The sequence below is a fragment of the Sphaerodactylus townsendi genome, linkage group LG09 (assembly GCF_021028975.2).
Source record: "Sphaerodactylus townsendi isolate TG3544 linkage group LG09, MPM_Stown_v2.3, whole genome shotgun sequence".
Classification (NCBI taxonomy): Eukaryota; Metazoa; Chordata; class Lepidosauria; order Squamata; family Sphaerodactylidae; genus Sphaerodactylus; species Sphaerodactylus townsendi.
This window is the reverse complement of record NC_059433.1, coordinates 15277762-15304292: the sequence shown is the minus strand read 5'-3', so window position 1 is coordinate 15304292 and position 26531 is coordinate 15277762. Positions and strand designations below refer to the sequence as shown.

The window sequence follows — 26531 nt, the reverse complement described above, 5'->3', positions numbered from 1 at the left end:
CACATGAGTGGCCGACTCTTATCTGGTGAACTGGATTTGATTCCCCACTCCACAGAAAGCCTGCTGTGTGACCTTGGGCTAGTGGTGGCCAACCTTTGGCACTCCAGATGTTATGGACTACAATTCCCATCAGCCCCTACCAGCATGGCCAATTGGCCATGCTGGCAGGAGCTGATGGGAATTGTAGTCCATAACATCTGGAGTGCCAAAGGTTCGCCACTACGGGGCTAGTCACTGTTCTCTCAGAACTCTCTCAGCCCCACCTGCCTCACAAGGTGTCTGTTGTGGGGAGAGGAAGGGAAGGACTTTGTAAGCCAATTTGAGGCTCCTGAAAGGAGGGACAGGTGCGGTATAAATCCAAACCCTCCTCCGCCTTCCTCTTCATACTACAAGCCCATCCTGAGTGCAGAATACTAACGCCAGAGGCCACTAGGAATGTTGAATCAGGGCATGAAGAGCCAACATAGGCTTGCAAAGTTCCATGCAAAAAGTTGCTGTCAATGATACAGTTAAGACGGCCACGAGGAGGATGTCATCTAAACATCTGCTCCGGCCTTTATCAGTGGGCTGTACCCTGCAGCTCTTGAACGGAATAATCCCTGATACATTTTCCTAGGAACTTCAGAGTTTTCTGTAACACAGTTTGGAAACTGCTTGCTTAGAATTCTGAGAACTGTCCCGGAACCGCCCCTGTCCTTTAATCTGTGTCCCTGAGAAAAGAATTATGTTGTCATGTGTGGAGAAGCCCTTGCCAAGAATCTGGACACAGAGAGAGTTTGCATTGTCGTTTCCAGGTCAGCTTGTGCTGTCTAATTTTCCCATGCAGATGGTATCTTCTAAGTCCCTTTCTGGAAGAGCTCGCCGACTGCATTAGTATCCTCTTATACCATATGTAGTTGTGTAAAGATGGAACTGGCAGGAGCCCAAGGCGCTCTCTCATGTGGCCGTAAATTACTGTTACTGGTGGAAACTGACAGGAAACTCCTGCAAAATCAGGGGTTTGCTTCACATCTGGAGTCTAAACTCCTAATTCCCTCAACACGTATGGATAAAGCAGGTGAGGTGTTCTCTCTCCCTTCTTAACATCCTCTCTCCTCATTACAAACTTCCTCCTGTCCGAGCTCTTGAATTTTACAAGACAGATTTTTCTTTGCTCTTTGCTTTTCTGCGTTCGGGAAGAGAAAAAAAAACCCCAACCAGCTGTTATTTCTCCAAAGGAACATTAGACAATTCTCCTCTCCTCCCCCACCTCTCGGGTCCAGCTTCAATGCACATTCCATTGTATAATTCAATTGTTAACCAAACACAACTGCTTTTCATAGAAGCTTCTTGAGCAAAAGCTCTTCGAATTTAAACATTTAAACATGGCTTCCTGCGAGAAAGGTGTATATGTGACATAATTTTGTTACGACGCATTGGAGATTTGACTTCGTGGAATGTGTTATCCAGTCTTGATCATCCTTCCTTTTTCCACAAAACCACGGGTCAACCTCCTTCCAGCAGTGGCGTAGGAGGTTAAGAACTCATGTACCTAATCTGGAGGAACCGGGTTTGATTCCCAGCTCTGCCACCTAAACTGTGGAGGCTTATCTGGGGAATTCAGATTAGCCTGGGCACTCCCACACACGCCAGCTGGGTGACCTTGGGCTAGTCACAGCTTCTCGGAGCTCTCTCAGCCCCACCTACCTCACAGGGTGTTTGTTGTGAGGGGGGAAGGGCAAGGAGATTGTAAGCCCCTTTGAGCCTCCTGCAGGAGAGAAAGGGGGGATATAAATCCAAACTCTTCTTCTTCTTCCTAACTTTCTTATGTTCAAGGACATTTGGGCCTCTTGCAGTGTTAAAGCTGAGCAGATTTTCGTGTGAGTGGAAGACTTCTTGGGAAGCCCAAAGAAGCTACTTATAAATCTTCTGAGGAAGGATGGGATACCATTGTCATAAATACATAAATTTTCTGGTGATAAAAAAATATCTCTTCAGCCCATCACACAGCTGTGTGTTCACTCTTCTGACTTCCTCTGGGGCATTCTTCTGTCATGATTTCCAGCTTTCCAAGTTTACAGCAATGGTTCTATCCTTTTATCTTCTCCCCTTCCCTCTGTGGGGATCAATGTGAAACCATCTTCCCTTTGTCCTCTGCTTCTTGGTTCTATGATCAGCTGATATGGTACCCAATGACAGCTTTATGCGGATAAGTATGGAACGAATCATCGGAGTGGGGGGGGTGTCTCTCATTGGAGATCTTGAAGCAGAGGCTGGATCTCTGAAGAGGATTTTCCTCTGTTCACTTTGGAAGAACACAGGCATGTGGTGAATAGAATCAATTTGTTTTCCAAGATACAAAGCCTGAAGTGACCAAAATCTTGCTGTTTTCAGTTGATCAGGATGCATAGATTTCCCTCTTTTTTTCCTCTATGGACAGTGCAAAAACCTTAATTCATTCTCTCATTGGCCCTTTCCCCACTTACCGTTTGCTGCGCGCTACTCTCCCTAAATAGCGCTCCCCACGAGTCCGGACGGCGACAACGCAGCCGGCCCGACTCTGCCGCTCTCACGTCCCCTCAGCGCGCGTCATTTCTGGCGCTGAAGAAACGGCACCTTCAGTGGGGAACACGACCCCGTGGCAGAAATCACTCGCGCTGAGAGTAGCGCGCCGCAAACGGTAAGTGGGGAAAGGGCCATTACCCAGGTTCTATTCTCATAGCTTCAGTTTATTCTCCTGGAACAGAAATGACTACATTTGCACCCTAGCATGCCGCTAAATAAGACATTTGTCCCTTAAGAGTTCTTGTAGTCTAACCTGTCCGACTAGGATATCCTATTGTGCGCAAGAAGGAAAACAAATAATAAAATGTAGGAAAGGGAAGGGCAATAGAAAGGAATGTGCTCAGATATTGTCTTTAAGGCCTGACCGCTGTGTCCTTCTTGCGAAGGATGTTACAAAATGAATTGGCAATGAGTTTAAAGAACATTGTGGCTCCAGCCGTTTGTCCCGACCGATCTTTAGATTTTAACTGAGCCACATCTGGCCCTCAGATTCTGATCCGGAAAACACCCTTTGAACGATCTCTGAGCAATACCACAGGAGATCCATATCCAGTGTGTTTCTGATGAGAACCAAACATTGTCAAGAAAAACTTACTAGAACAGAATTATACCTTTTTTGCTACACAGACCCTGCTTCAAAGCATGCATGCTCTCTAAAGGTTGCACAGGGATCCAGTTGCTTTATCAGTCTTGCAGGTGCTTTCAAAATCAGTTCCACAGGGCCTGTAAGACCGAGTTGTTTCACAAAGCACATTATCAAGGCAGCTATATTATTTTCCGTCCCTGTGGCTTCCCCTTCGGTATTCTTCCCTTCTTCCTACTTATGTTTCCTCTTGGTATTGCATATGAAATTATCTGGACTTTTGCTTCCATCATTTTAGATTAGGTTTTAAATCATGTTTGTGTATTATTTGTTTTATTGTATTGTACTGATGGAAAGACTGGAAGGTGCCCTATGCCCAAAAGGGGAAGGGCCAGAGGTGGGATCCAGCAGGTTCTCACCAGTTCCCGAGAGTGGGTTACTAATTATTTGTGTGTGCCGAGAGGGGGTTACTAATTGGGTCCGCTTTCCCATCTCCACGCCCTCGCCTCCCCGAGAGGCATCCTGCCTTTGAACATGAAGGTTCCATGTAGCAATTGTGACTAATAATGTAACTCCCTGAACTGGGTTAATCCCTTTCAGGTACTGCAATTAATTGATTCTCAGCCTTTTGTACCTTTTAGCTCACCAGTCTCTATCAAAGAACCGGTGTGTTTAACCATTGCTGTGTTCAGATTTGTGAGTTGGGGCATTTTCTATAATGTGATGATGATTTAGAAATGACCTGATGCGAAAAAAATTTTTGGGGTCATGGTGGGGTGGCTGCCCATGGGGGGGCATCCAACTCAGGTTTTGCTCAGGCCTTTGCTTAGGGGGGGCTGGCGAGAGAACCTGTTACTAAAATTTTTGGATCCCACCACTGGGAAGAGCGGCATATAAGCCCCAAGTAAGTAAATAAATAACACATTGGGTTGCGTTGGAGCTAGGGCTGAAACCAGATTCAGTTTCTATTGCTGTTTAACAGATCCAAAATTCATACCAAAAACAAATTTGTTCCTTGAATCCAGCATTTCCAGTCCATAAATATGGTAAAGTCCATGAAGGCGATCAAACGCATACTCCTCGTTTTGCTGTAATAGGAAAGTATCTTCTTCTGCAGCTTTCAGACTTCAGACTTCAAATTATTATTGGAAGATATCAGTTGTTGGATGGAGGTAGATCACTTTACCTGAAGATCAGTGGTGGGATCCAGCAGGTTCTCACAGGTTCCCGAGAGTAGGTTACTAATTATTAGTGTGTGCCGAGAGGGGGTTGCTAATTGGTGATTTTGCCACGTGATTTTTGCCTTAGTTACACCCCTCCTCTCAGCAGTAGTGCGCAGAACTTGAAGCAGTCTAGCAGGAGGTGCACCGGCGTGCGTGGCAGCCTGCGCTTGCGTGCATTCGTTTCCCGCCCAAGGACCGGCGCAGCGGCTGCATCCTTGCCACAGCCCCGCCCAGGAATGCCTCGCCCCCAGAATGCCCGGCCATGCCCCCATCGTGCCCCACCCAGTCCCATTGGTGCTACGCCACTGTTTGAATCTCACCACCCTGGGAACCTGTTACTAAAATTTTTGGATCCCACCACTGCTGAAGATGCAGTGAGTTCCACAAAGAAGAAAAATAAATGTACTTCTAAACATGGTTCCAGTTGAGTGCTAACATATAGCAAAACCTCCCAGTGCAAACAAACACCCCTTCTGCTGCAGTTTCCATGACAGGCCACAAGTGGAAAGATCACCAAAACAAATCTTGCTTGGGCTCCTAGGGAAAACAGATCTTGGTCCAATGTAGCATGCAATTTACTTTTACTTATGTATTTAGAAATGTTAAAATGCAAGTTCCCTGGATCGACTTGAGACAGTTTTATACCTTCACAGCAGGGTCAGTTGGCTGCCAGAGTTCCAGCTCACCCATGAACACTGGATTTGCGTCTTCCGTGGTATTATTGGGTGATCGTTCCAAAGTAACTTTCCAGACCATCGCATGATAAATATACAGCAATTTTCAGTTTAAAAAACCTTTCAAAACTCTCCAGCGGCAAAGATACGGGACGGTGACAGCCCTGGGTGGGGAGGCTGAGCCACAAACTGTGAGGTACACCTCTCTGAATGCTCTGTTGCACAGTGCATTGACATCATCACCATGTGGAAACCACCCATGACTCATATTTAGTTCAGTCCAGATTTAGTTCAGTCCAGATAGTCCAGATTGGGCATAGGGCTCTGTGGGCTCATGAACTACCCGCAATAAGACATTTACGCTAGAGACAATTGATCATGCCGCAGCGCAGCCTCTATTTCTCTGGACTGTATATTTGTACTTTGCAGCAGATACACCTAAATTTGCTGTTCCTACATTTGTATTGACTGGTTTTGAATGGCTTTTCTTGTTACTTGAAAAAAAGTGTAAATTGCCTTGACTTTGCAGTTGGGTGGAAAGGTAAAATACGATGACAGAAATGATAAAGAAAACTATTGTCAGCCTGCGACTATACAAACATATGAAGCTGTCTTAGAATTAGACAAGTTTTAATCAATTCCACACAGCAAATGTATAAATGGTTGCAGTTTAGAGGTGGGATCCAGCAGGTTCTCACAGGTTCCCGAGATTAGGTTACTGATTATTTCTGTGTGCCGAGAGGGGGTTACTAATTGGTGATTTTGCCATGTGATTTTTGCCTTAGTTATGCCCCTCCTCTGTTCCTCAGCAGTAGTGTGCAGAACTTGAAGCAGTCTAGCAGGAGGTTCACCGCCGTGCGTGGCAGCCTGCACCTGCGTGCATTCGTTTCCCACCCAAGGACTGGCGCAGCAGCTGCGTCCTTGCCACAGCCCCGCCCAGGAATGCCCCACCCCAGAATGCCCGGCCATGCCCCCGTCATGCCCCACCCAGCCCCATTGGCGCTACGCCACAGTTTGAATCCCACCACCATGGGAACCTGTTACTAAATTTTTTGGATCCCACCAGTGTTGAAGTTGTTATAAAGGAACCCATATTCCTTTCCCCCATTCGCATGTGTACCATGCAGGCAGCGATTGGAGCCCATGGAAACAATCCGGGTTGCTTTTGCGCGTTCGCATGGAGACACTTCTCTTTTTTTTATTTCCAGCAACAGTGCATATCTGCATAGGCATGCAGAAATGCACCCCCACGGCCATACGGCCAACACGGCCAACATATATGAACTATGAGAGAAGGCTATTGAACTTGCAGGCTACGCAGTATCGCGACCAGCAAAACGATTTTTTTTTTAAAAAAATGGGGCCTTTCTGCAATGTATTTATTTATTTATTTGTCATAGTTAATATACCGCCCCATCCCCGAAGGGCTCTGGGCAGTGTACAAATCAAATAAGATACAATACTTTAAAATTTCCAGCTACCCTGTTTCCCCGAATATAAGACATCCCCTGTAAATAAGACGTGGTAGAGGTTTTGCTGAAGTGCGAAATATAAGGCATCCCCCAAAAGTAAGACGCAGTTTTGGTTTGGAAGCATGCCCGACGAACAGAACACAGAAAAATAAGACATCCCCTGAAAATAAGACATAGCGCATCTTTGGGAGCAAAAATTAATATAAGACACTGTCTTATTTTCGGGGAAACACGGTAAAACCATAAATTAAACAGACTCCAACCCTAACTCCACAAAATCAGATGGCAAACAACAACAGCAACTCACCAAGGGTGGTCAAAGCAGTAGGTGTGTGCTATAAAGATGGCAGGACAATGGCAGGCAGATTCTCCCTGACCGTGGACGGAGTGGCGGAAGGGAGGGAAATGACGCGCCTCCTGCCTGCCCGTTTGTGTGGGAGAGGCTGCAACCTGGGATTTTTCAATAGGATTGCTGGTTTAGCGATTTTCAAAAATCCTGGATTCAGGGAAATAAAACAGGGCAGGCTTATTTTGGAGGTAGGACCTGTGTGAAATCCCCCTCCCCAAACCATGTTACATAGCGTCCCACCCCTGTGACTTTTGGCCTGTGCAGAATTGACCTTTGCCTACTTTCAACAACTCTCTGGGGTTTCAGGGAGAGGTCAGTCACGTCACCTTCAACCAGAGGTGGGATCCAGCAGGTTCTCACAGGTTCCCGAGAGTAGGTTACTAATTATTTGTGTGTGCCGAGAGGGGGTTACTAATTGGTGATTCTGCCATGTTATTTTTGCCTTAGTTACGCCCCTCCTCTCAGCAGTAGCGCGCAGAACTTGAAGCAGTCTAGCAGGAGGTGCACCGGGCGTATGGCAGCTCAAGTGCCTGCGTGCATTCGTTTCCCGCCCAAGGACCGGCGCAGCAGCTGCGTCCTTGCCACAGCCCCGCCCAGGAATGCCCCGCCCCCGGAATGCCCGACCACGCCCCCGTCGTGCCCCGCCCAGCCCCATTGGTGCTACGCCACAGTTTGAATCCCACCACCATGGGAACCTGTTACTAAAATTTTTGGATCCCACCACTGCCTTCAACCTAATCTTACTGGAAATGCCAGCTATTGAATCTGGGACCCTCTGTATGCCAAGCAGATGTTCGGCTACTGGATCTGCAGCCCCCTACCATCATGCTAAACCAACCTAGAGAAGTGAGCAGCGCTCATGCGCTCCTGTTACATGCTGATGCCAACAGGTAGCACTTTGACTGGAAGAACCTTTTTGGTGGAAATGCAGAAAACACCTGTAACTGCAAATACAATATAACTTCTCAGACTCTTGTGCTTTCATTTAAAATCTAGTAAACTGTACCGCAACTGGGAGTCATCACTTCCAATTATACTAGAGTCACAGGCACCAGTTGTGCTTTGAGGTCAAAAGGTGTTTTTTTTAAATCCAACCAGAAAAAGTGTGCAGCAGAAATCAAGAGAAGGTGGGACTTTTTCCTAGGTCAGTTGATCAGTGGAAATAAAAAATGCTAGAACATTTTCATACTTGGCAGAAAGTTTTTTGGGGACAAAATGTAATGGATGATAAATAACAGAAAAAACCCTCTTTACCACCTGCCTGTTCGAGTGACCTGTGTAGAATATGAAGGCAACTGAGATAAAGAACTGATTTTGTATAGAAAATCCTAGACTATGAATTAGAAGACTGGGAGGAGCAAGCTTAACTTTCATTTTAAAAAATTAACACGGTCTTCCCGCAAGGCAAGAAAGGAGACAAAACAGAGGCAGTGATTACAGAAGGAAGTGACACAAAACAGAGATAGTCCCTGGTAAACTAAATCCACTTGGAGCGCATGCAGGTGGCAGGCCTTACCAGTGGTGGGATCCAAAAATTTTAGTAACAGGTTCCCATGGTGGTGGGATTCAAACTGTGGCGTAGCGCCAATGGGGCTGGGCGGGGCACAACAGGGGCATGGCCGGGCATTCCGGGGGCTGGGCATTGCTGAGCGGGGCTGTGGCAAGGACGCAGCCGCTGCGCCGGTCCTTGGGTGGGAAACGAATGCACGCAGGCGCAGGCTGTCACGCACGCCGATGCATCTCCTGCTAGACTGCTTCAAGTTCTGCGCGCTACTGCTGAGAGGAGGGGCCTAACTAAGGCAAAAATCACCAATTAGTAACCCCCTCTCAGCACACACAAATAATCAGTAACCTACTCTCGGGAACCTGTGAGAATCTGCTGGATCCCACTTCTGGGCCTTACCCAGTTAACAAAGCAATTTACACCGCTTTAGATTTCACCCCCTTCTGGCACAGATTAAGCCATGACCAACAGAAGCCCTGCTGAGCACCAACAGTACAACATGCTTCAAAATGAACAGCATATTCCTAGTTTTGAGTACAGTAACGTTGCATTTCTTCCCAAATATTACAAACGGGGGGGGGGGGGACCCAGCTCTGCGTGGGAGAACTTGTCTTCTTCAATAGTGTAGCATACTTGAGCTTGGTAAAAGATCTAAAACACTGCAGAATGTTTAAGCTTGATAGTAAGCAGGACAGCTTGCAGACCAAAAAAATAAAATAAAAATGTCAAATTGCCAAGGAACTGGGGCAGGGGTGGGGGGCATATTCCACTAGATTTGTGCGTGGTTCAAAGAGATCTGAGATCAGACAGAAAAAGGAGGATGGGATCATTATTAACTTCAGAGTGTTTTTTTTATTTTTCATCAGTGCTGCTGTTATAAACTTTAAGCGCAGCTGCGTTTAATGAGTTTGTCCGAAAGCAGCCTTCATCCGGATTGAAGAAAACAGGAGTTTTCCATCCAATTAGATAACCAGGTTGGCTGCCAACCCCTGGCGAATAGAAAAAGATCATGTCCAACTTTTGAGACAGAAGCTAATTGCAAATCTATTTCGGGGCCTCTCTATCTGTTTGTTGATAACCGCACATTAATATGACCGTATAGCTTTCTGTCAGAAATCCATTTTCTGCATACTCTAATTTGATCATTCAAGTTAAAACCATGTGCCGAGGGCAGAGATGGGAGTGATAAGCTCTGAAAACAATATTGAACGAGTCTTCCGCTGTCGAACTTGGACAGGCTGCGCATGTTATCTCTGCCCCATTCACTAGGCTTTGAAGGGGAGTAAGCCAAGAGTATCTCTCTTTTTGGATACAGACGGATTCATTAAATGCCGTGTAAATGGGGGAAGACGTCAGCGCTTTTCTCAGGAATCTGGTTTTGTTGATCTGTTATGAAACACTTAATCATTCAAAACGAGAGAAAGAGTTGGCGGCTGGAGAAATTTAAAAAAATGATTTGAGCAGATTTATTCAGAGGAGCTCTGTGGCGCAGAGTGGCAAGCTGCGACGCTGCAGTCAAAGCTCTGCTCATGACCTGAGTTCGATCCCGACAAAAGTCAGTTTCAGAAAGCCTGCTCAAAGTTGACTCAGGCCGATTCCGCACTTGAGAATTGACCTAGGTTCGACCTGGATCCCTGAAAAGTACTGACCTGGGTCGACTCCATTGTTACTCCCCACAGCAGCCGAGGTTCAACCTAGGTCCCTGAAAAGTACTGACCTGGGTCGACTCCATTGTTATTCCCCACAGCAGCCGAGGTCGTTCCACCAGAGTCAAGGCCAGAGGGCGGGATCATCTCGCTGCCTCTTTGCTGCTCGTTCCCAATTGGCTGCTGTTCTGCAGCAGGAAACGTGAACGTGTGTCCCTTTTTTGTTTTTGTTTTTTTACATAACGGCAATGTAGCCACAAAGTAGTGCTCTATGTAGCTAAAAGCAACATGTAAACATGCGCTGTTTATATGTATGGCTGTCACTTCTTATACAAGAAGGAAAATGTTTTTTAAAAGGTTCGCTTTTCCCTGCCGCGAGTCTCCCGTTCTGCACATGCCCAAAACACTGAACTGTGATTGGCTGAACAGGAGAGTCGCGGCGAGGACGATCCCCCACTTTACCGGGTTCGACCTGAGTTTGACCTAGGTTCGCTGAAAAAGTTGTACTTCCCTGGTGGAAATTTGACAGTTAGAGGGGGCGAAGCTGGGACTGACCCGCGTCGAACTCATCAGCTGTGGGGAGTACCAAGAACCCAGGTCGAACCCAGGACGATTCAGCAAGTGTGGAATCGACCTCAGTCTTCCATCCTCCCAAAGACAGTAAAGTGAGTACCCTGTGGGTAAAGTGCAGACGACTGGGGAAGGCAAACCACCTGATAAACAAAGTATGCCTAGTAAACGTCCTGATGTGACTGTCACTCCATGGGTCAGTAATGACCCAGTGCTTGCACAGGGACCACCTTTACCTTTGTTTAGAAAATGCGAGAGTACATCAAAAGCCTGTTTAGAAGGTCGTGGGGATCATGCTAACCTAGTTGAAATATCCTGGATAAATCCCCTCTCTATTGGTTCCACAGATCTAGTACACCCACTGCAGGGCTCATAAATGCTATGGCAAGAATAGTCAAAACACCACGACCAGAAGAAGTGTGCTGGGAAGTTACAAACCGCATGGGAGGGAAGCAGAGTCAAGGATCCCTGAGGCACTATGAGCCAGACAACTCAGCTTTGGCCAGAGGCTCCGTCATAGCTCCGCCATAGCTGCTGCTGGTTAGATCTGAATGGAATATCCCCTCAAGTGCTCGTAAAACGCCTGGGGCTTGGTTGTGCTTGATCCTGCTTCCCAGTGGCCCACCAGGAAGCGTTTTTTGCTGTTTAGCTAGCCACTTCTCCTCTAAGTGCCTACATCACTCCGACAATGAAGTGCCAAGAGCAGACTATTGAACCTGGCCCAGGGACGCCCACGGCCTTCTGACCAAGGGCTGGGGGCCAACGTGTGGAGGATTTCCCCACAATTAATGCTCCACTAAAGTGGCAGTGCCCGTAATGAAGATAGCACAGCACGTAATGCCTTACTAGCTTTACGGCGATGCTAACAAGAGCGAACACTTCGCCCTCTGCACACCGTACGATTCCCTCCTCCCCATCACGGCCGGGATATTAAGCCATCCCGCAAACGTTCACATGGGTGTGAAGCTGGAAAAGAAAAGGCGCACAGGAGCCGCAGTGTGTCATTAAAATCAAAGCCAACCATTAAACTATCATCTCCCAGGCACCCCACAGAACTCCGCTCAACACCGCTGCATTAATGTGGAAAATCATCCGCCGCTTTTGTCCGGGCCTTGAGAAACAATCCAGTATTTCTTAGTGAACATGGGAACCAACTTTCCCATTGTAACCTTTTCAATAGAAACTCAAATCACTCTGACAGGGTGCGGGGGAAGCGTTGCCTCTGACCCACTTTTCCTGCGACTCGGAGAAGCTTGGTTGGTGGGGGTGATATGGTTTTTGTTTACTGTAGAGCGTCTCTCCCGTAATTTTTCTTTCGTGCATGTGAACAGCATTGTTTAAATAATCCCCAGCTGTTATAGCCTCAAGAGCAGGATTAATAGACTCAGTGGTCACATTGGCCATGAAGCTGGTGGGTTCTTAAACACAGAGGCCGTCTTTTGAAGCTCCAGGAAGAAAACTTGGCTCAGAAAACTGCCACACACCCACAAATAACACCGTGGGCACGTTTGGAAGAGGCGTTCCTGGGTTGCCATCATTTTGGTACTCGGGAGGGATTCTGGAAAAGTTATTTTTTAAAAAAATATTTCTCAGATGTTTGGCAGAAGCTAACTGTTAAAGTAGAAGTGGCTCATCGGGCAATATTGCAGCTTCTTTTAATTATCAAGAGATGACATTCATTCATTCACTCTTTCATTCATTCATTCATCAGATTATATGCTTGAGACCGAATGGAACAAATGAGAAAAGGAAGGTCCCTAGTGATGTCAGCCCTAGTGATGTAGACAGCGTTGAGCTGTGTGGAAGTCAGTGCGGTACAACAACTAGACTAGGGGTCTGCAACCTGCGGATCTCCAGATGTTCATGGACAACATCTGGCCAATTGGCCTTGCTGGCAGGGGCTGATGGGATTTGTAGTCCATGAACATCTGGAGAGCCGCAGATTGCAGACCTCTGAGCTAGACTATCATACTGAGACAGGAGAGAGACAGGTTCCAATTCCCAGTCAAATCTCTACCTACTGGGAGATACGGGTCCAGTCTTAGTTGAATGATCCCCTCGTGAGATTTCTGTAGGAAAGAGAAGAACCTAGAAAACCACCTTGAAGAAAGGGTAAGATACAAACGTAGCCATAAAATAAACAGTGCGCCTTTGACTTGTGTGTTCCTAAAGAACATGCTGTATGAGCCAGTGCCTACATCTATACATGTGTATTTCTGACTAGCATGATTTAACCTCAGATCTTGTGGAACATGCATCTTCCATACAAATGTATGCACATATGCCTTGGGTACCAGATCATGCCCTGTAGATAGGGGGACACACATAATTTTCTCCCATGCTCCAACCCCATGTAAAACCTACAAAGAAGTATGTACGAGCCCTAACTCAATTGCTAGTTTAAGACCCATCCACTTAGACCCATGTGGCACTACAATGCAATCCTAACCGTATCCCATTGATGTAGAAGGGTACTGCAAAGGATTGCACTTTTAGGCATGTGCTAATACAGGGCGTTTCCCAACTTACCTTAAGCCCAGCGCTACTCTCCTCAAGTAGCGCGGGGTCCCCCAGCACTCCCCAGTCCCCACTACAGGGGCGGCAACAGCGCAGCCGCCCCAACGCTGCCGCTGTCGCGCCCCTTCAGCGTGCGTAATTCCTGGCGCCTTTTGATGACCCTGCGCAGAGTGCGGGGTCGTTCGGAAGCCCGGGCGCACGCCAGGAATGGCGCACGCTGGGAGTTGCGCGCAGCAACCTTTGGACCAAGGTAAGTGGGGAAACGCCCACAGTTGAGGAATTCATTCGATTCAGCTTTCATTCCCGGTGCTACTGCTCCAGTCAATCATTATTGTCAAAGCTAACGGTGGTAAACAATTTTAATGGATATCCATTTACAGATTCCGGGATAGAACTGTTTTGATTTACCAAAGAAAACAGTATTGAAAAGCACAGTAATAAACACACAAACAATCTTTCTGACAGCAGAATACACTGGCTTTTGCTAAAATCTCTCCCTAATCGTATTAGCAGCTACAACTCCCGGGCCATTAAGAAACCCTGTTAATTTGGGATGGGAAGGTATGACAGCCATTCCCGGCATTGGGAGCAGTAATTGTTTTCTAAGCTTCGAAAGTACCAGTCCTCCTCGGACGACGCAGCAAAGCCTCAATCAGTTCTGCTCCGCAGATTCAATATCTCGGTTCCTACAGAACCTTATTAGAATGCCCCCCTAAGACTGATGCTACGCTAATTTTTGGCAGGACTTCTGACGGCAAGGGAAATATGGCTTATTTCAAGTCAGGCCTCTGATGAATCAATTGCTCCGCTGCTAGAACTAATCCAGAATTGACATCCTTTTCACAACAGAGCCTGCCACTTTGGTCATGTGGTTTGAGACCTAAGAGCACTACTAAATCCTCACGCTGCTTGTAGAAGGAGATGACACAGCTCAGCATCCATGCCAGAAGAAGGGTTGGATTATATCCCCCCTTTCTCTCCTGTAAGGAGACTCAAAGGGGCTGACAATCTCCTTTCCCTTCCCCCCCTCACAACAAACACCCTGCGAGGTAGATGGGGCTGAGAGAGCTCTGTAGAGCTATGACTAGCCCAAGGTCACCCAGCTGACATGTGGTGGAGTGCACAGACTAATCTGAATTCCCCAGATGAGTCTCCACAGCTCAAGCAGCAGAGCGGGGAATCAAACCTGGTCCCTCCAGATTAGAGTACACCTGCTCTTGACCTTTGACAAGAAAGCACAAATAAACTTAATCAGACATGTTATTCATATAATGACAACCACGGTTTTCCTCTGCCCTCGTCTATTTTGAGGGACACGTCTGTGTACTCTGTGTGGTGTAACAGACATTTGATAGACGGCAGACATTTGATAGACTGCTTTTATAGTTTTCAGGCTGGAGGCGTTCATTTTTGCTTCTTCTTGTCACTGGATCCACCTGTGCAGTCTGTCTAAGCATTCTACACAAGATACTTACAAGATGCTTTATGATAATGACCTGAAACATTCCCCCAACTTTTTAAACATCCAGTCTGATGAAGAATTCTGAGAGAAACACGTCTTGCCGGGACTTGCCCCCGAAAAGGCCAGTATCTAGCAGGCAAAAAGTTAGGAGCTAAACCTACCAGACCATGGCCACACAGCCTGGAAAACCCGCAGCAGCCCCTGCTGGAGAATTTGAACATACTTGTGTGTGTGTGTGTGTGTGTGTGTGTGTGTGTGTCTGTCTGTCTGTCTGTCTGTCTGTCTGTCTGTCTGTCTGTCTTAATTGCAGGTATTACTCAGTGGTGGAATCCAAAAATTTATTAGTAACAGGTTCCCATGGTGGTGGGATTCAAACTGTGGCATAGCGCCAATGGGGCTGGGCAGGGCATGACGGGGGCGGGGCATTCCTGGGTGGGGCTGTGGCAAGGACACAGCCACTGCACCGGTCCTTGGGCGGGAAACGAATGCACGCAGGCGCAGGCTGCCACGCACGCCGGTGCACCTCCTGCTAGACTGCTTCAAGTTCTGCGCGCTACGGCTGAGAGGAGGGGCGTAACTAAGGCAAAAATCACATGGCAAAATCACCAATTAGTAACCCCCTCTCGGCACACACAAATAATTAGTAACCTACTCTTGGGAACCTGTGAGAACCTGCTGGATCCCACCTCTGGTATTACTCAACTTTTGATGTGGGATTTTATTTGAACCAGCATGGCTACCTTTGTAACTCTACTGCAGCGGCGGCGTCCATCCGAAGAGGGTAATATTGGCCACTGCCCATACCCCCCATGTTCTCCCTGGTGACTGATGCCTGGTAGAACAACCTGACTGGCAAAGTCAGGTGAACTCCTGTACTTTGATCATTTTCCAGAATGTGTAAAACAGAACGGTTCAGGAGAGCATTTGTATAAAGGGACAGGCATTGTGCTGAACGGTTACGAATTTCAAGGCAGCTTTTAATTGCAGTGTTCATTTTATACATAACAGTATGGGGTTTTTCCCCCCCTAATCTTGTAATCCAACTTTAATACATTATTTGTGCTGCTGCATGGTTCTCCTCTTTTGCATTCTCATTAGATTGATTGTATTAGAATTTCTTCTCAGTCTTCTGGTTTTTCAATCCCGGTTACTGCGCTGTTGGTTATATGCATTACACTGCTCTTGCTGCATTGTTTTTAATTGGGTAATCTGCCTTGAGTCTAGGCAAGAAAGATGGGCCATAAATAGAGGAAGTAAAAGAATAGAAGAAGAAGAAGAAGAAGAAGAAGAAGAAGAAGAAGAAGAAGAAGAAGAAGAAGAAGAAGAAGAAGAGGAGGAGGAGGAGGAGGAGGAGGAGGAGGAGGAGGAGGAGGAGTTTGGATTTATATCCCCCCTTTCTCTCCTGTAGGAGACTCAAAGGGGCTTATAAACTCCCTTCCCTTCCCCCCTCACAACAAACACCCTGTGAGGTGGGTGGGGCTGAGAGAGCTCAGAAGAGCTGTGACTAGCCCAAGGTCACCCAGCTGGCATGTGTGGGAGTGCACAGGCTAATCTGAATTCCCCAGATAAGCCTCCACAGCTCAGGCGGCAGAGCGGGGAATCAAACCCGGTTCCTCCAGATTAGATACACAAGCTCTTAACCTCCTATGCCACTGCTTATTGACATATATCCTGCCATCGGTGCACATGAGTTTCCCTGTGAGAGTCTCCATCCCAGCATGCTCTTCTGATCCTTCAGAAAGATAATTCTAGGGGTTATGGGGCCCGTGCCAAGGAACAGCCATGGGAGCTAATGGAAGGAGGGCGTGCAGTGGACTCCTTTCTACAGTGGAGGGACACATGCAGAAAAAGGAGTGATCCCACACACTGGCTCTTATCACACAAACCTTTTCAAATGTTTTGAGGCAGGAAATAAAACGTTCCCTCCATAGAGTTCCACATTGTTCCCCCCCCCCCCCCCCCCTGGTTCCGAAAACAGTTTATTTCCAGCCTCAAACTGTTTTCAGTGAATCCCCTTTAAAAACGATTCCTTGGGCAGAAACATTTTCAAAATGGTTTCACTGCTGTGCGATCAGGCCTCTCTGCCTCCCCTGAACTAAGTTCACTCTTCATCCCACCCCCCTTGTTTGTTTTTTTGAGCATTTCTGTGACCTTCTTTATTTTGGTGCGTGGGGGGGGGGGTAATATTTGAGACATCGATCATATAAGGTTTGGAGAATTGCAGCATGAAGCTGTGAAGCACAGAAGCACGGATTCGTCAACTAACTTTTAAAAAGGGGAAATCACATATAATGGCGGCCATGAATCGTTTCAAGGGGGTGAGTGTGGTCATACATCGTGATGAAGGGGGCGGGGATTGAAAACGTTTTCCAAATGTTTTAGGTGATTTGTGAGGAAGAGTCCCTGACCTTTCTTCCTCTAGTCCCCTGTGACCCTAGGAGCGATCTTTCCAGGGGCAAATGGGGTGGCAGGAACAGAAAGGAAGGAAGGCAAATGCTGCATTTAGTATGCACAGAATAATGGGATACACACCACTGTTCGATATTGTTATTGCACTACTTACCAAACAGGAAAGCAGAGAAGGACACAGCGGTATCTGCGCTGAAAAATCAATTGGTTTTCCCTCCTGGAGATTTTGCACGTCCCAGTAAATGAACGACAACCCTGCTCAGAAATACCTTGTCCGCAGCTTGACTCAACCTGGCTACAGTGGTGGGATCCAAAAATTTTAGTAACAGGTTCCCATGGTGGTGGGATTCAAACTGTGGCATAGTGCCAATGGGGCTGGGCGGAGCATGACGGGGGCGTGGCCGGTCATTCCGGGGGCGGGGCATTCCTGGGCGGAGCTGTGGCAAGGACGCAGCCGCTGCGCCGGTCCTTGGTCGGGAAACGAATGCACGCAGGCGCAGGCTGCCACGCATGCCGGTGCACCTCCTGCTAGACTGCTTCAAGTTCTGCGCGCTACTGCTGAGAGGAGGGGCGTAACTAAGGCAACAATCAGGTGGCAAAATCACCAATTAGTAACCCCCTCTCGGCACACACGAATAGTGAGTAACCTACTCTCTGAAACCTGTGAGAACCTGCTGGATCCCACCTCTGGCTGGCTAGGTGGAGAGCTTTCATCAGCATCAGAACTTGGATATTTACAGTGTGGTGATAAAAAATGACCTACCTTGTTGAACTGTTGGGAAACTTTCAGGGATAATGTGTCTGAAGCATTTTGAAACCTCAGAAAGCACTATGTAAATGTCCAGTATATTTATGGAATCTGTTTGTCCAAGACAATTGTCTTTTTAGAGAGAAATAAAATAGAAAGACACCCCCCCCCTTTCGTATAATATATGAAGAGATATTTCTTTTCAGATGTGTGGCACCCTCGGAACAGCAAGTAAGTTGGGACTTTCAGCTGTGTCACAATCATATGCTACAGTGGCCAAATTAACAAATCTTATAAACAGATGGTCAAAACTAGAGTTTGATGAGAAATGGGAACTGTCTTTCTTACATGAGGCTGAATTGATTATATAAGAATAATAACAATAGTAAGAATATTAATTTTTTATTGATTAGGATGTAAATAATTGCTCACTAGATAATTATTGCTGTTTTGGTATGAAATGTTAGAGGGTAACGAATTTTGAAACGATGTCATGTTCAGTCTAAATGATATTGGTGTTGTAGTTCTAAGATCCAATGTGTCAGAGCTAATATATATGGGTGCTGCATTTTATTTTTCCCCTTTTTATATTTTCTTATCTGTTTTTAAACTATATTTGAGAAAATTAATAAAAATATTATTGAAAAAACTGTGCCATGGCCTCAGCTGCCCCTTTTAATAATCAAGAACCGGAGGGAACCAACTCCATTTTACTTGCAAATACTGAGTTTTCCCCACCTCTCTTTTCCTGCCATTATTCCTCTCATTACCCGAAAAGGTGCTTCAGGGATCTCCAAATATGCATTTGGTGTAGCTGTAGGGGAAGATCTCCACACATTTCTAGGCATTCCAGTTGCAGGGTGAACCTCCTAGTGTGTGGACACCCCTTGGGGGAACAAGAGCAACCACGAAGGAAGCTGGGCCTGTGATGGATTTCTAATGAGCAGAGGCAACACAGATGCCGATTCATTGGCCTTGCATAATTCACGGAAGCCGCAGACTCCGCTCTTCTTGTCTGCATCAAACGCAACACTCTCCTCAACCGGAATTTGTTTCAATTTGAGAGGACCACTCAGACAATCCTTGACCTAGATTCCCCCCCCCCTCCTTAATTGGTCCAGATTCCAGTCCCATCACAAATCACAGTCAGAATCTCATGACTTTAAATGAAATGACAGTGTATGCCAAGGGTGTCGTTACTTCTGTCCTTGCAGACATGTCCATTTGGAGATAGCTGGCATATTTCCAGAGGTAAACGCTATTTGTTCGGATGCTACTAAACATATGTGGCTATAAAGCAGATGTAGGAAAGGAAACCAGGCCTTCAGGAATGGTAAGCGTCACAGCCTGCGCCACCTAGTGGTGGCAGGCAAACACTGCCTCACCATTGAGGATGTTAAAAATTGCCAGGGTACTTTTGCACAATTTAGCTGGACAAATGAAAACAATGTTGTAAACTGCTTTGGGTCCCCGTTGGGAAGAAAAATAAGGTATGTATAAATAAGATCAGAAGACGACATTTTTACTATTCTGTCAACTTGTCTTGACATAGCAAGCTACAAACAACATGGTGGCAAAGAATATATATTTTTTAATTTTTATTGATATTTTGGATTGTTACAGATTTATGTTATACATCTTTACGTTTCATCCTCCATATCCTTTTACCCCCTTTCCCCCCCTCCCCGCTTCTTAGGAGCAGCAGTGGCGTAGGAGGTTAAGAGCTCATGTATCTAATCTGGAGGAACCGGGTTTGATTCCCAGCTCTGCCGCCTGAGCTGTGGAGGCTTATCTGGGGAATTCAGATTAGCCTGTACACTCCCACACACGCCAGCTGGGTGACCTTGGGCTAGTCACAGCTCTTCTGAGCTCTCTCAGCCCCACCTACCTCACAGGGTGTTTGTTGTGAGGGGGGAAGGGCAAGGAGATTGTAAGCCCCTTTGAGTCTCCTGCAGGAGAGAAAGGGGGGATATAAATCCAAACTCCTCCTCCTCCTCCTCCTCCTCCTCCTTCTTCTTCTTCTTCTTCTTTTCTTCTCTAAATGTGCAGCAGCAGGTCCATTCTTTCTAATCTTCTTTTCCAGTTTTCTTATTCCATTCTTCAGACTGTTTCTTCTTGATCTCTAACGGTAAAGTACGAAATAGATAGAAGATTTTTGGCATCATACACATTTTTAGTGCCATAATTCTCCTAGAAATAGATAGATTCTTTTCTTGCCAATCCTTTAGTTGCTTTGTTATTTTTTCCATATTACTTCGTAATTATATTTAAACATCTTCTCCTTTTTATTTGTTAACGTTATGCCTAGATATTTGATCTTCTTCTTCACCATTTCCTTTCCTAGTGTTTTCTTTTCTATATTTATTCCCAAGATTTCTGTTTTCTCCATATTTACCACCAAACCAGAATGTTTTTGAAAATCTTCTAATATTATTTTTAATTCTCTTAAAGTTTTTACAGGGTTAACTGTTATTAATAATAAGTCATCTGCAAATAGATTTAACCTTATTTCTTCTTGATTAATTTTGGTGGCAAAGAATTTTGAAATATTTTTAAAAGAGTTCTAGGAATAGATTTTAATGGTTTCTCGGGGCTCAGTCTTTGGTGGGAGCCCTGTGGAGGTGAGAAATGCTAAGGAACTGTGAGCCAATTTTGATGAAAAGGCGGAATTGCTACTGATATCTCTGCCACGTGTGATTGGTGTTTGGAATATGCTGCCACAGGAGGTGGTGATGGCCACTAACCTGGATAGCTTTAAAAGGGGCTTGGACAGATTTATGGAGAAGTCGATCTATGGCTACCAATCTTGATCCTCCTTGATCTCAGATTGCAAATGCCTTAACAGTCCAGGTGCTCGGGAGCAGCAGCAGCAGCAGAAGGCCCTTGCTTTCACCTCCTGCCTGTGAGCTCCCAAAGGCACCTGGTGGGCCACTGCGAGTAGCAGAGAGCTGGACTAGATGGACTCTGGTCTGATCCAGCTGGCTTGTTCTTATGTTCTTATGCCAGTTTTTTCATTGAGTTGAGTAGCTTTGACAGTTGAGGAGGGGGAAAAACAGATGCTGCTGACAGGTCATGCTGTTGGTGCAGAAGTCTTTAGCAGAGATTGGGAATGTGTGGTTGGATTGGGAATGGGAATGTGTGGATGGATCCCCTTCAGGGATAGGGCGGTATACTAACCTAACTAACTAACTAACTAACTAACTAACTAACTAACTAACTAACTAACTAACTAACTAACTAACTAACTAACTAACTAACTAACTAACTAACAAACAACAACAACAACAACAACAACAACAACAACAACAACAACAACAACAACAATAATAATAATAATAATAATAATAATAATAATAATAATAATAATAATAATAATAATAATAATAGATTTGAGCCAAATGTATATCCAAAAAATACCTTAGTATTTTTTGATATATTTGAGTCTGGAATTTTCTGAATGGGTCCCAAAAACTCCTAAGAATGTTTGGAATTAAACGGGATTTTTTGGGAACTCCCAAGATTGATTTTTCTCCCCTGGAATGTCTTTGTCAGCTTGCCAGTTCAATTTGTCCGAGGTTATGCCCTTTTAAATGGTTTTTGCTGAATCCGTAAGTTTTTGTTCTTTGCTTGAGTTACTTCATGTCAAGTTGGCTTTTTGTGGGAGGTTCTTGAATTTGACATTGGTGTAGATTATTGGGTTGTACATTGCGTCTCCAATTTGATTGTTGAAGCAGTGGATTTACTCGGAGTAGACCACCTTGTAGGATGCAATGTAGACAAGAACTGACAGACACACAGTCACCAGTGCAGTTCTATTTATTGCTATCTACTGACAAAGTGCTTTGCCAGACCACAGGTGTTTTCAGGCACACATCACTCTGCTGTCTGTGCTAACTATATACAATAGTGGTACCAATCAGGTGCCCTCACCTTATCTGGTTTGCACACAGTACAAGCTGTGCACTTGGTACTAATCTGCACACGGCACCTGTTTGAAGGAGGGTCCAGCTGTCATTTAGATTTTGCTCATCTAAACATTTACACATGTTCTGACATTGATTTGGGTGATTCTTGGGTTTTACTCCACATAAGAACATAAGAACATAAGAAGAAGCCAGCTGGATCAGACCAGAGTCCATCTAGTCCAGCACTCTGCTACTCGCAGTGGCCCACCAGGTGCCTTTGGGAGCTCACGTGCAGGAGGTGAAAGCAATGACCTTCTGCGGCTGTTGCTCCCGAGCACCTGGTCTGTTAAGGCATTTGCAATCTCAGATCAAGAGGATCAAGATTGGTAGCCATAGATCGACTTCTCCTCCATAAATCTGTCCAAGCCCCTTTTAAAGCTATCCAGGTTAGTGGCTATCACCACCTCCTGTGGCAGCATATTCCAAACACCAATCACACGTTGTGTGAAGAAGTGTTTCCTTTTATTAGTCTTAATTCTTCCCCCCAGCATTTTCAATGAATGCCCCCTGGTTCTAGTATTGTGAGAAAGAGAGAAAAATTTCTCTCTGTCAACATTTTCTATCCCATGCATAATTTTATAGACATAATTTTATATTCCAGGTAGGAATCAATGGGGATGGCTGGGGGCACCATATTCAGGAACCCAAGATACCCAATTCTCTTGAAATGTTGGGTTATTGAAAGTACAGACACCAGCACCTCTTCAGCTGTGGCACCAGCAGCTTTAAAAAGAGGTAAAGCCAGCTTTTAAAACTGTTGCTTTAAAAACCAACCTCCAGAAAAATTATCCATAGATCGGAAATAAATAATAGAATTGAAAAATATCAGAATCCTGGAGGAGAAAAAAAGGATCTGAATACCAAACTGGTAATTGGAACCTGAGAAACTGGGGATATCAATATTTTTGGCTTCCTGGTATCTGGATTGAAAAATTATTGATTTTTTTTTTTTAACTGCACATTCCTAGTGGAAATCATTGTTCTGGTACAAGATCTTCTTCCGCAGCATCTTTGTTGAGAACACTTCCCAGAGAGAATGTTGACGAAGCTGCTCTCTACCACAATTGCTCCCGATGGCCAGGGACAACGTTCCGTATTAGGAAGAGGGGCTCCCAAAGAAAACTGTGAACAGAATTCAGGCGCGGATTTTCAGCCACGTACCTAAGACTCTGAGCAATACTTCTTTGGATTTTCAGGAAATGCTCAGGAGCAGCAGTGACATAGGAGGTTAAGAACTTGTGTATCTAATCTGGAGGAACCGGGTTTGATTCCCCACTCTGCCGCCTGAGCTGTGGAGGCTTATCTGGGGGATTCAGATTAGCCTGTGCACTCCCACACACGCCAGCTGGGTGACCTTGGGCTAGTCACAGCTTCTCGGAGCTCTCTCAGCCCCACCTACCTCACAGGGTGTTTGTTGTGAGGGGGGAAGGGCAAGGAGATTGTAAGCCCCTTTGAGTCTCCTGCAGGAGAGAAAGGGGGGATATAAATCCAAACTCTTCTTCTTCTTCTTCTTCATTTCCAAAAGGACGCAGACAAAAGGACTTCGGGTCATGGTCCATGAATCTTATTTCTTAAGCGTCTTCATTTTCACAGTATCCAAGCTGGAAGCGTTCTGGAGAACTTGAAAGCCTGTGTGCCGCTTTCTGTTATCTTGGTTGGTCCTCATCAGAAGCATGAAAGGCCTTTTGCTTGGAGATTTCTTCAGAGCCGAGGTGACTATTGGAAACAAGATTCAATGCTTGGGATTTAGAAGGGCTGAGATACAACATGTCCTCTCTGAACTGGCAACCCTGCCTCTAATCCCTGCCTCAGAGAACAGAGGGTGTGAAGCAGCAGTGAAACTGGTTCTCCACTGGTTGCTTGCCTCGATTGCTGCTTCTTATGGGTCAAGGACCATCTTGAAAATGGAAGCCACGGCTAGCACCAACTGGACCCTGCCAGAATCAGAAGCAGATTGCACTAAGAATTGCCTTGGGGGTTTCTAAACAGCAGCAGAGAGCCAGTGGGTCATAGTGGTTAGAGCAGCAGACTCTAATCTGGAAACCTGGGTTTGATTCAGTGGTGGGATCCAAAAATTTTAGTAACAGGTTCCCATGGGGGTGGGATTCAAACAGTGGCGTAGCGGCAATGGGGCTGGGTGGGGCACGACGAGGGCGTGGCCGGGCATTCCGGGGGCGGGGCATTAATAATTTCTCTGTTACTGTAAAAAACTCTTACTGTAAAAAAAAAGTTCCTAATTTCCAGCTGGTATCTTTCTGCCCATAATTTAAACTCATTATAGCAAGTCCTATCATCTACTGCCAACAGAAACAACTACTTCTCCTCTAATTGACTGCCTGTCAAATACTTAATACTTTCAAATACTTAATTTTGTTTCTAGAAATCAAAAGAAGGATACTTTCCTTAAACAAGGAACTTTACCATATTTCTAAAACATGTTTTTAAAACAGCCCAACAGGGAGAATTATCCCGTTTTCTACCTTCGCTAACCAGCCACGTAGGAAACAACAGGACTTTATGCTTTTTGGACCTAATGGAATTTCTAACGGAAAAGCAGACCCAATTAGAAACCCCCTCTCGGCACACACAAATAATTAGTAACCCACTCTCGGGAACTGGTGGGAACCTGCTGGATCCCACCTCTGGTTTGATTCCCTGTTCCTCCACTTGAACCCTGCTGGATGGCCTTGGGCTAGTCACAGTTCTCTCAGAATTCTCTCATCACATGCGGAGGCAGGCAATGGCAAACCACCACCAAACAGTCTCTTGTCTTGAAAACTATATGGGGTCACCATAACTCAGCTGTGACTTGACGGCATGCATACACACTAAACAGAAGTTATGTACAGTGCAGTCCTATATAGAGCAGTCTATTACCATTGGACTTAAACAGGAATAATTTGGGTTGGGATTTCACTGATGGGTTGTAATCCTTAAAAAATCCTTTCCTGGAAATAAGCCACACTGAGTAAATTGGGACTTCCTTGTAAGCAGACCTGCACAGGATCTCTCTGTCTTACAATACCATGCTAAGAGTTATACTCTTCTGAGTAATTTGAAGTCAAGGGTGTAACTGATCAGAATATTCTTGTCTATTGATCATTTCTGAATTGTCAACTTTAAGGGTTAAGCTGCTGTTTGTTTTTCAAATACTCCTAACCCCTGCCCTAAAACTAAATGCATCATGTTACAATAGCAAGCACGGGAGCACAAAGAAAGCAGGCAGAACACCCTAGAGATTTTTTTGGGGGAAAGGGTGATGTAATGTGATTGTTGATCCTAAAGACCTTATCGCCTGGTTTTTCTAGACTTGATAATTCACTGCTCATAGTATGAATGGCCCCCACTGAAAAGCAACCCGTTTGAGAGGAGGTTAGGGGAGGCAATGCAGAAAATATCTACCTGTAAATTAATATTAGATGTCACAGCTCAATTACTCAATGACAGGCATGCAGGTGCAAACCAGGCCATGGTTGTCCTTAAACATGGTCACCTGGCTATGGCTTGTTGAAATGCAAGATCTCAACATCAGGGCCTGGGGAAAAAAGACACCTTTCCAGTCTTCTCTCTTTCTCAGGTCACATCCAAACTGATGAAAAGTTCTGGTAAGCTTGAAAACTGGCATGAGGTTTTGGGTCAACGTGATCGGTCCCAGTCGAAGGCATTTTACACGGCTTTCATTCTTGTCTGTGGAAATGCAGGGAGCTTCCAGGTTTGCTATGAGCTGCCGAAGCCACTAGATGTCAGAATTGTATGCCTTTCTACAATAGATCAACCTAAACAGGCTGCTGAGCCTGGGGATAGGACACCAGAGGACTTCCCCCCACCCAACTAAAGCGCTGCATGTATGTGACATTCTAAATGCCTTGAGCTTTGTGCATCTGTGAGGCACGGCCACAGTCCTGGAATGAATGTCTTTTGTATCTCTGCTGTTGCCAGAGATGGAGCTTGGCTCGGCCTGCCCAGCAGGAAAACCCCAGGTCAATTATGCCCCCCCCCCCACCTTCTGTATACTTCCACTCCCCTAAATGCCAAACACCCGTAGCTTGTAGCCTTTCTTTTCCATGTCTACGAGGACGTCCACGGCCTTTCCAAACCCATAAAAAAAGCATAGATGGAGATAGAAGAAGAAGAAGAGGAGGAGGAGGAGGAGGAGGAGGAGGAGGAGGAGGAGGAGGAGGAGGAGGTGACGAGACCTCCTTTCTCTCCTGTAAGGAGACTCAAAGGGGCTTACAATCTCCTTGCCCTTCCCCCCTCACAACAAACACCCTGTGAGGTGGGTGGGGCTGAGAGAGCTCAGAAGAGCTGTGACTCGGCCAAGGTCACCCAGCTGGGAGTGCAGAAGAGTCTCTTATTGATACCACCCAGGTTTTGTGAAGTTTGGTCCAGGGGTCCAAAGCTATGGACTCCCAAAGGGGGGTGCCCCCATCCCCCATTGTTTCCAATGAGAGCTAATAGGAGATGGGGGCTACACCTTTGAGGTTCCATAACTTTGGACCACCTGAACCAAAACTTCCCACGTGCAAAACCTGGGCAAAATCATTAAGATAGACTCCTGGGTAAATTTGAAAGTTTGGTGCTTCTAGCTTGCACCCTGACAGCAGGCATCCCCCAAATTTCCCCAGATTCTCCTTTTAAATCCACCCCATTCAGCATGGATTTAAAGGGAGAATCTGTTTTAGAAGAAGAGTTTGGATTTATATCCCCCCTTTCTCTCCTGTAGGAGACTCAAAGGGGCTCACAATCTCCTTGCCCTTCCCCCCTCACAACAAACACCCTGTGAGGTGGGTGGGGCTGAGAGAGCTCCGAAAAGCTGTGACTAGGCCAAGGTCACCCAGCTGGCATGTGTGGGAGTGCACAGGCTA

The 26531-nt window shown here is 45.9% G+C and overlaps 1 protein-coding gene across 1 annotated transcript in view; it reads left to right on the top strand.

Annotated features, from left to right (window-relative positions):
• Positions 1–26531, top strand: part of PHLPP1 (PH domain and leucine rich repeat protein phosphatase 1) — a 102280-nt gene that overhangs the window by 11497 nt on the left and 64252 nt on the right. The window contains exons 3-4 of the mRNA XM_048508508.1: positions 7636–7691; positions 10525–10655. Of these exons, the coding sequence (XP_048364465.1) occupies positions 7636–7691; positions 10525–10655 (187 nt within the window). The remainder of the gene's footprint in view (positions 1–7635; positions 7692–10524; positions 10656–26531) is intronic.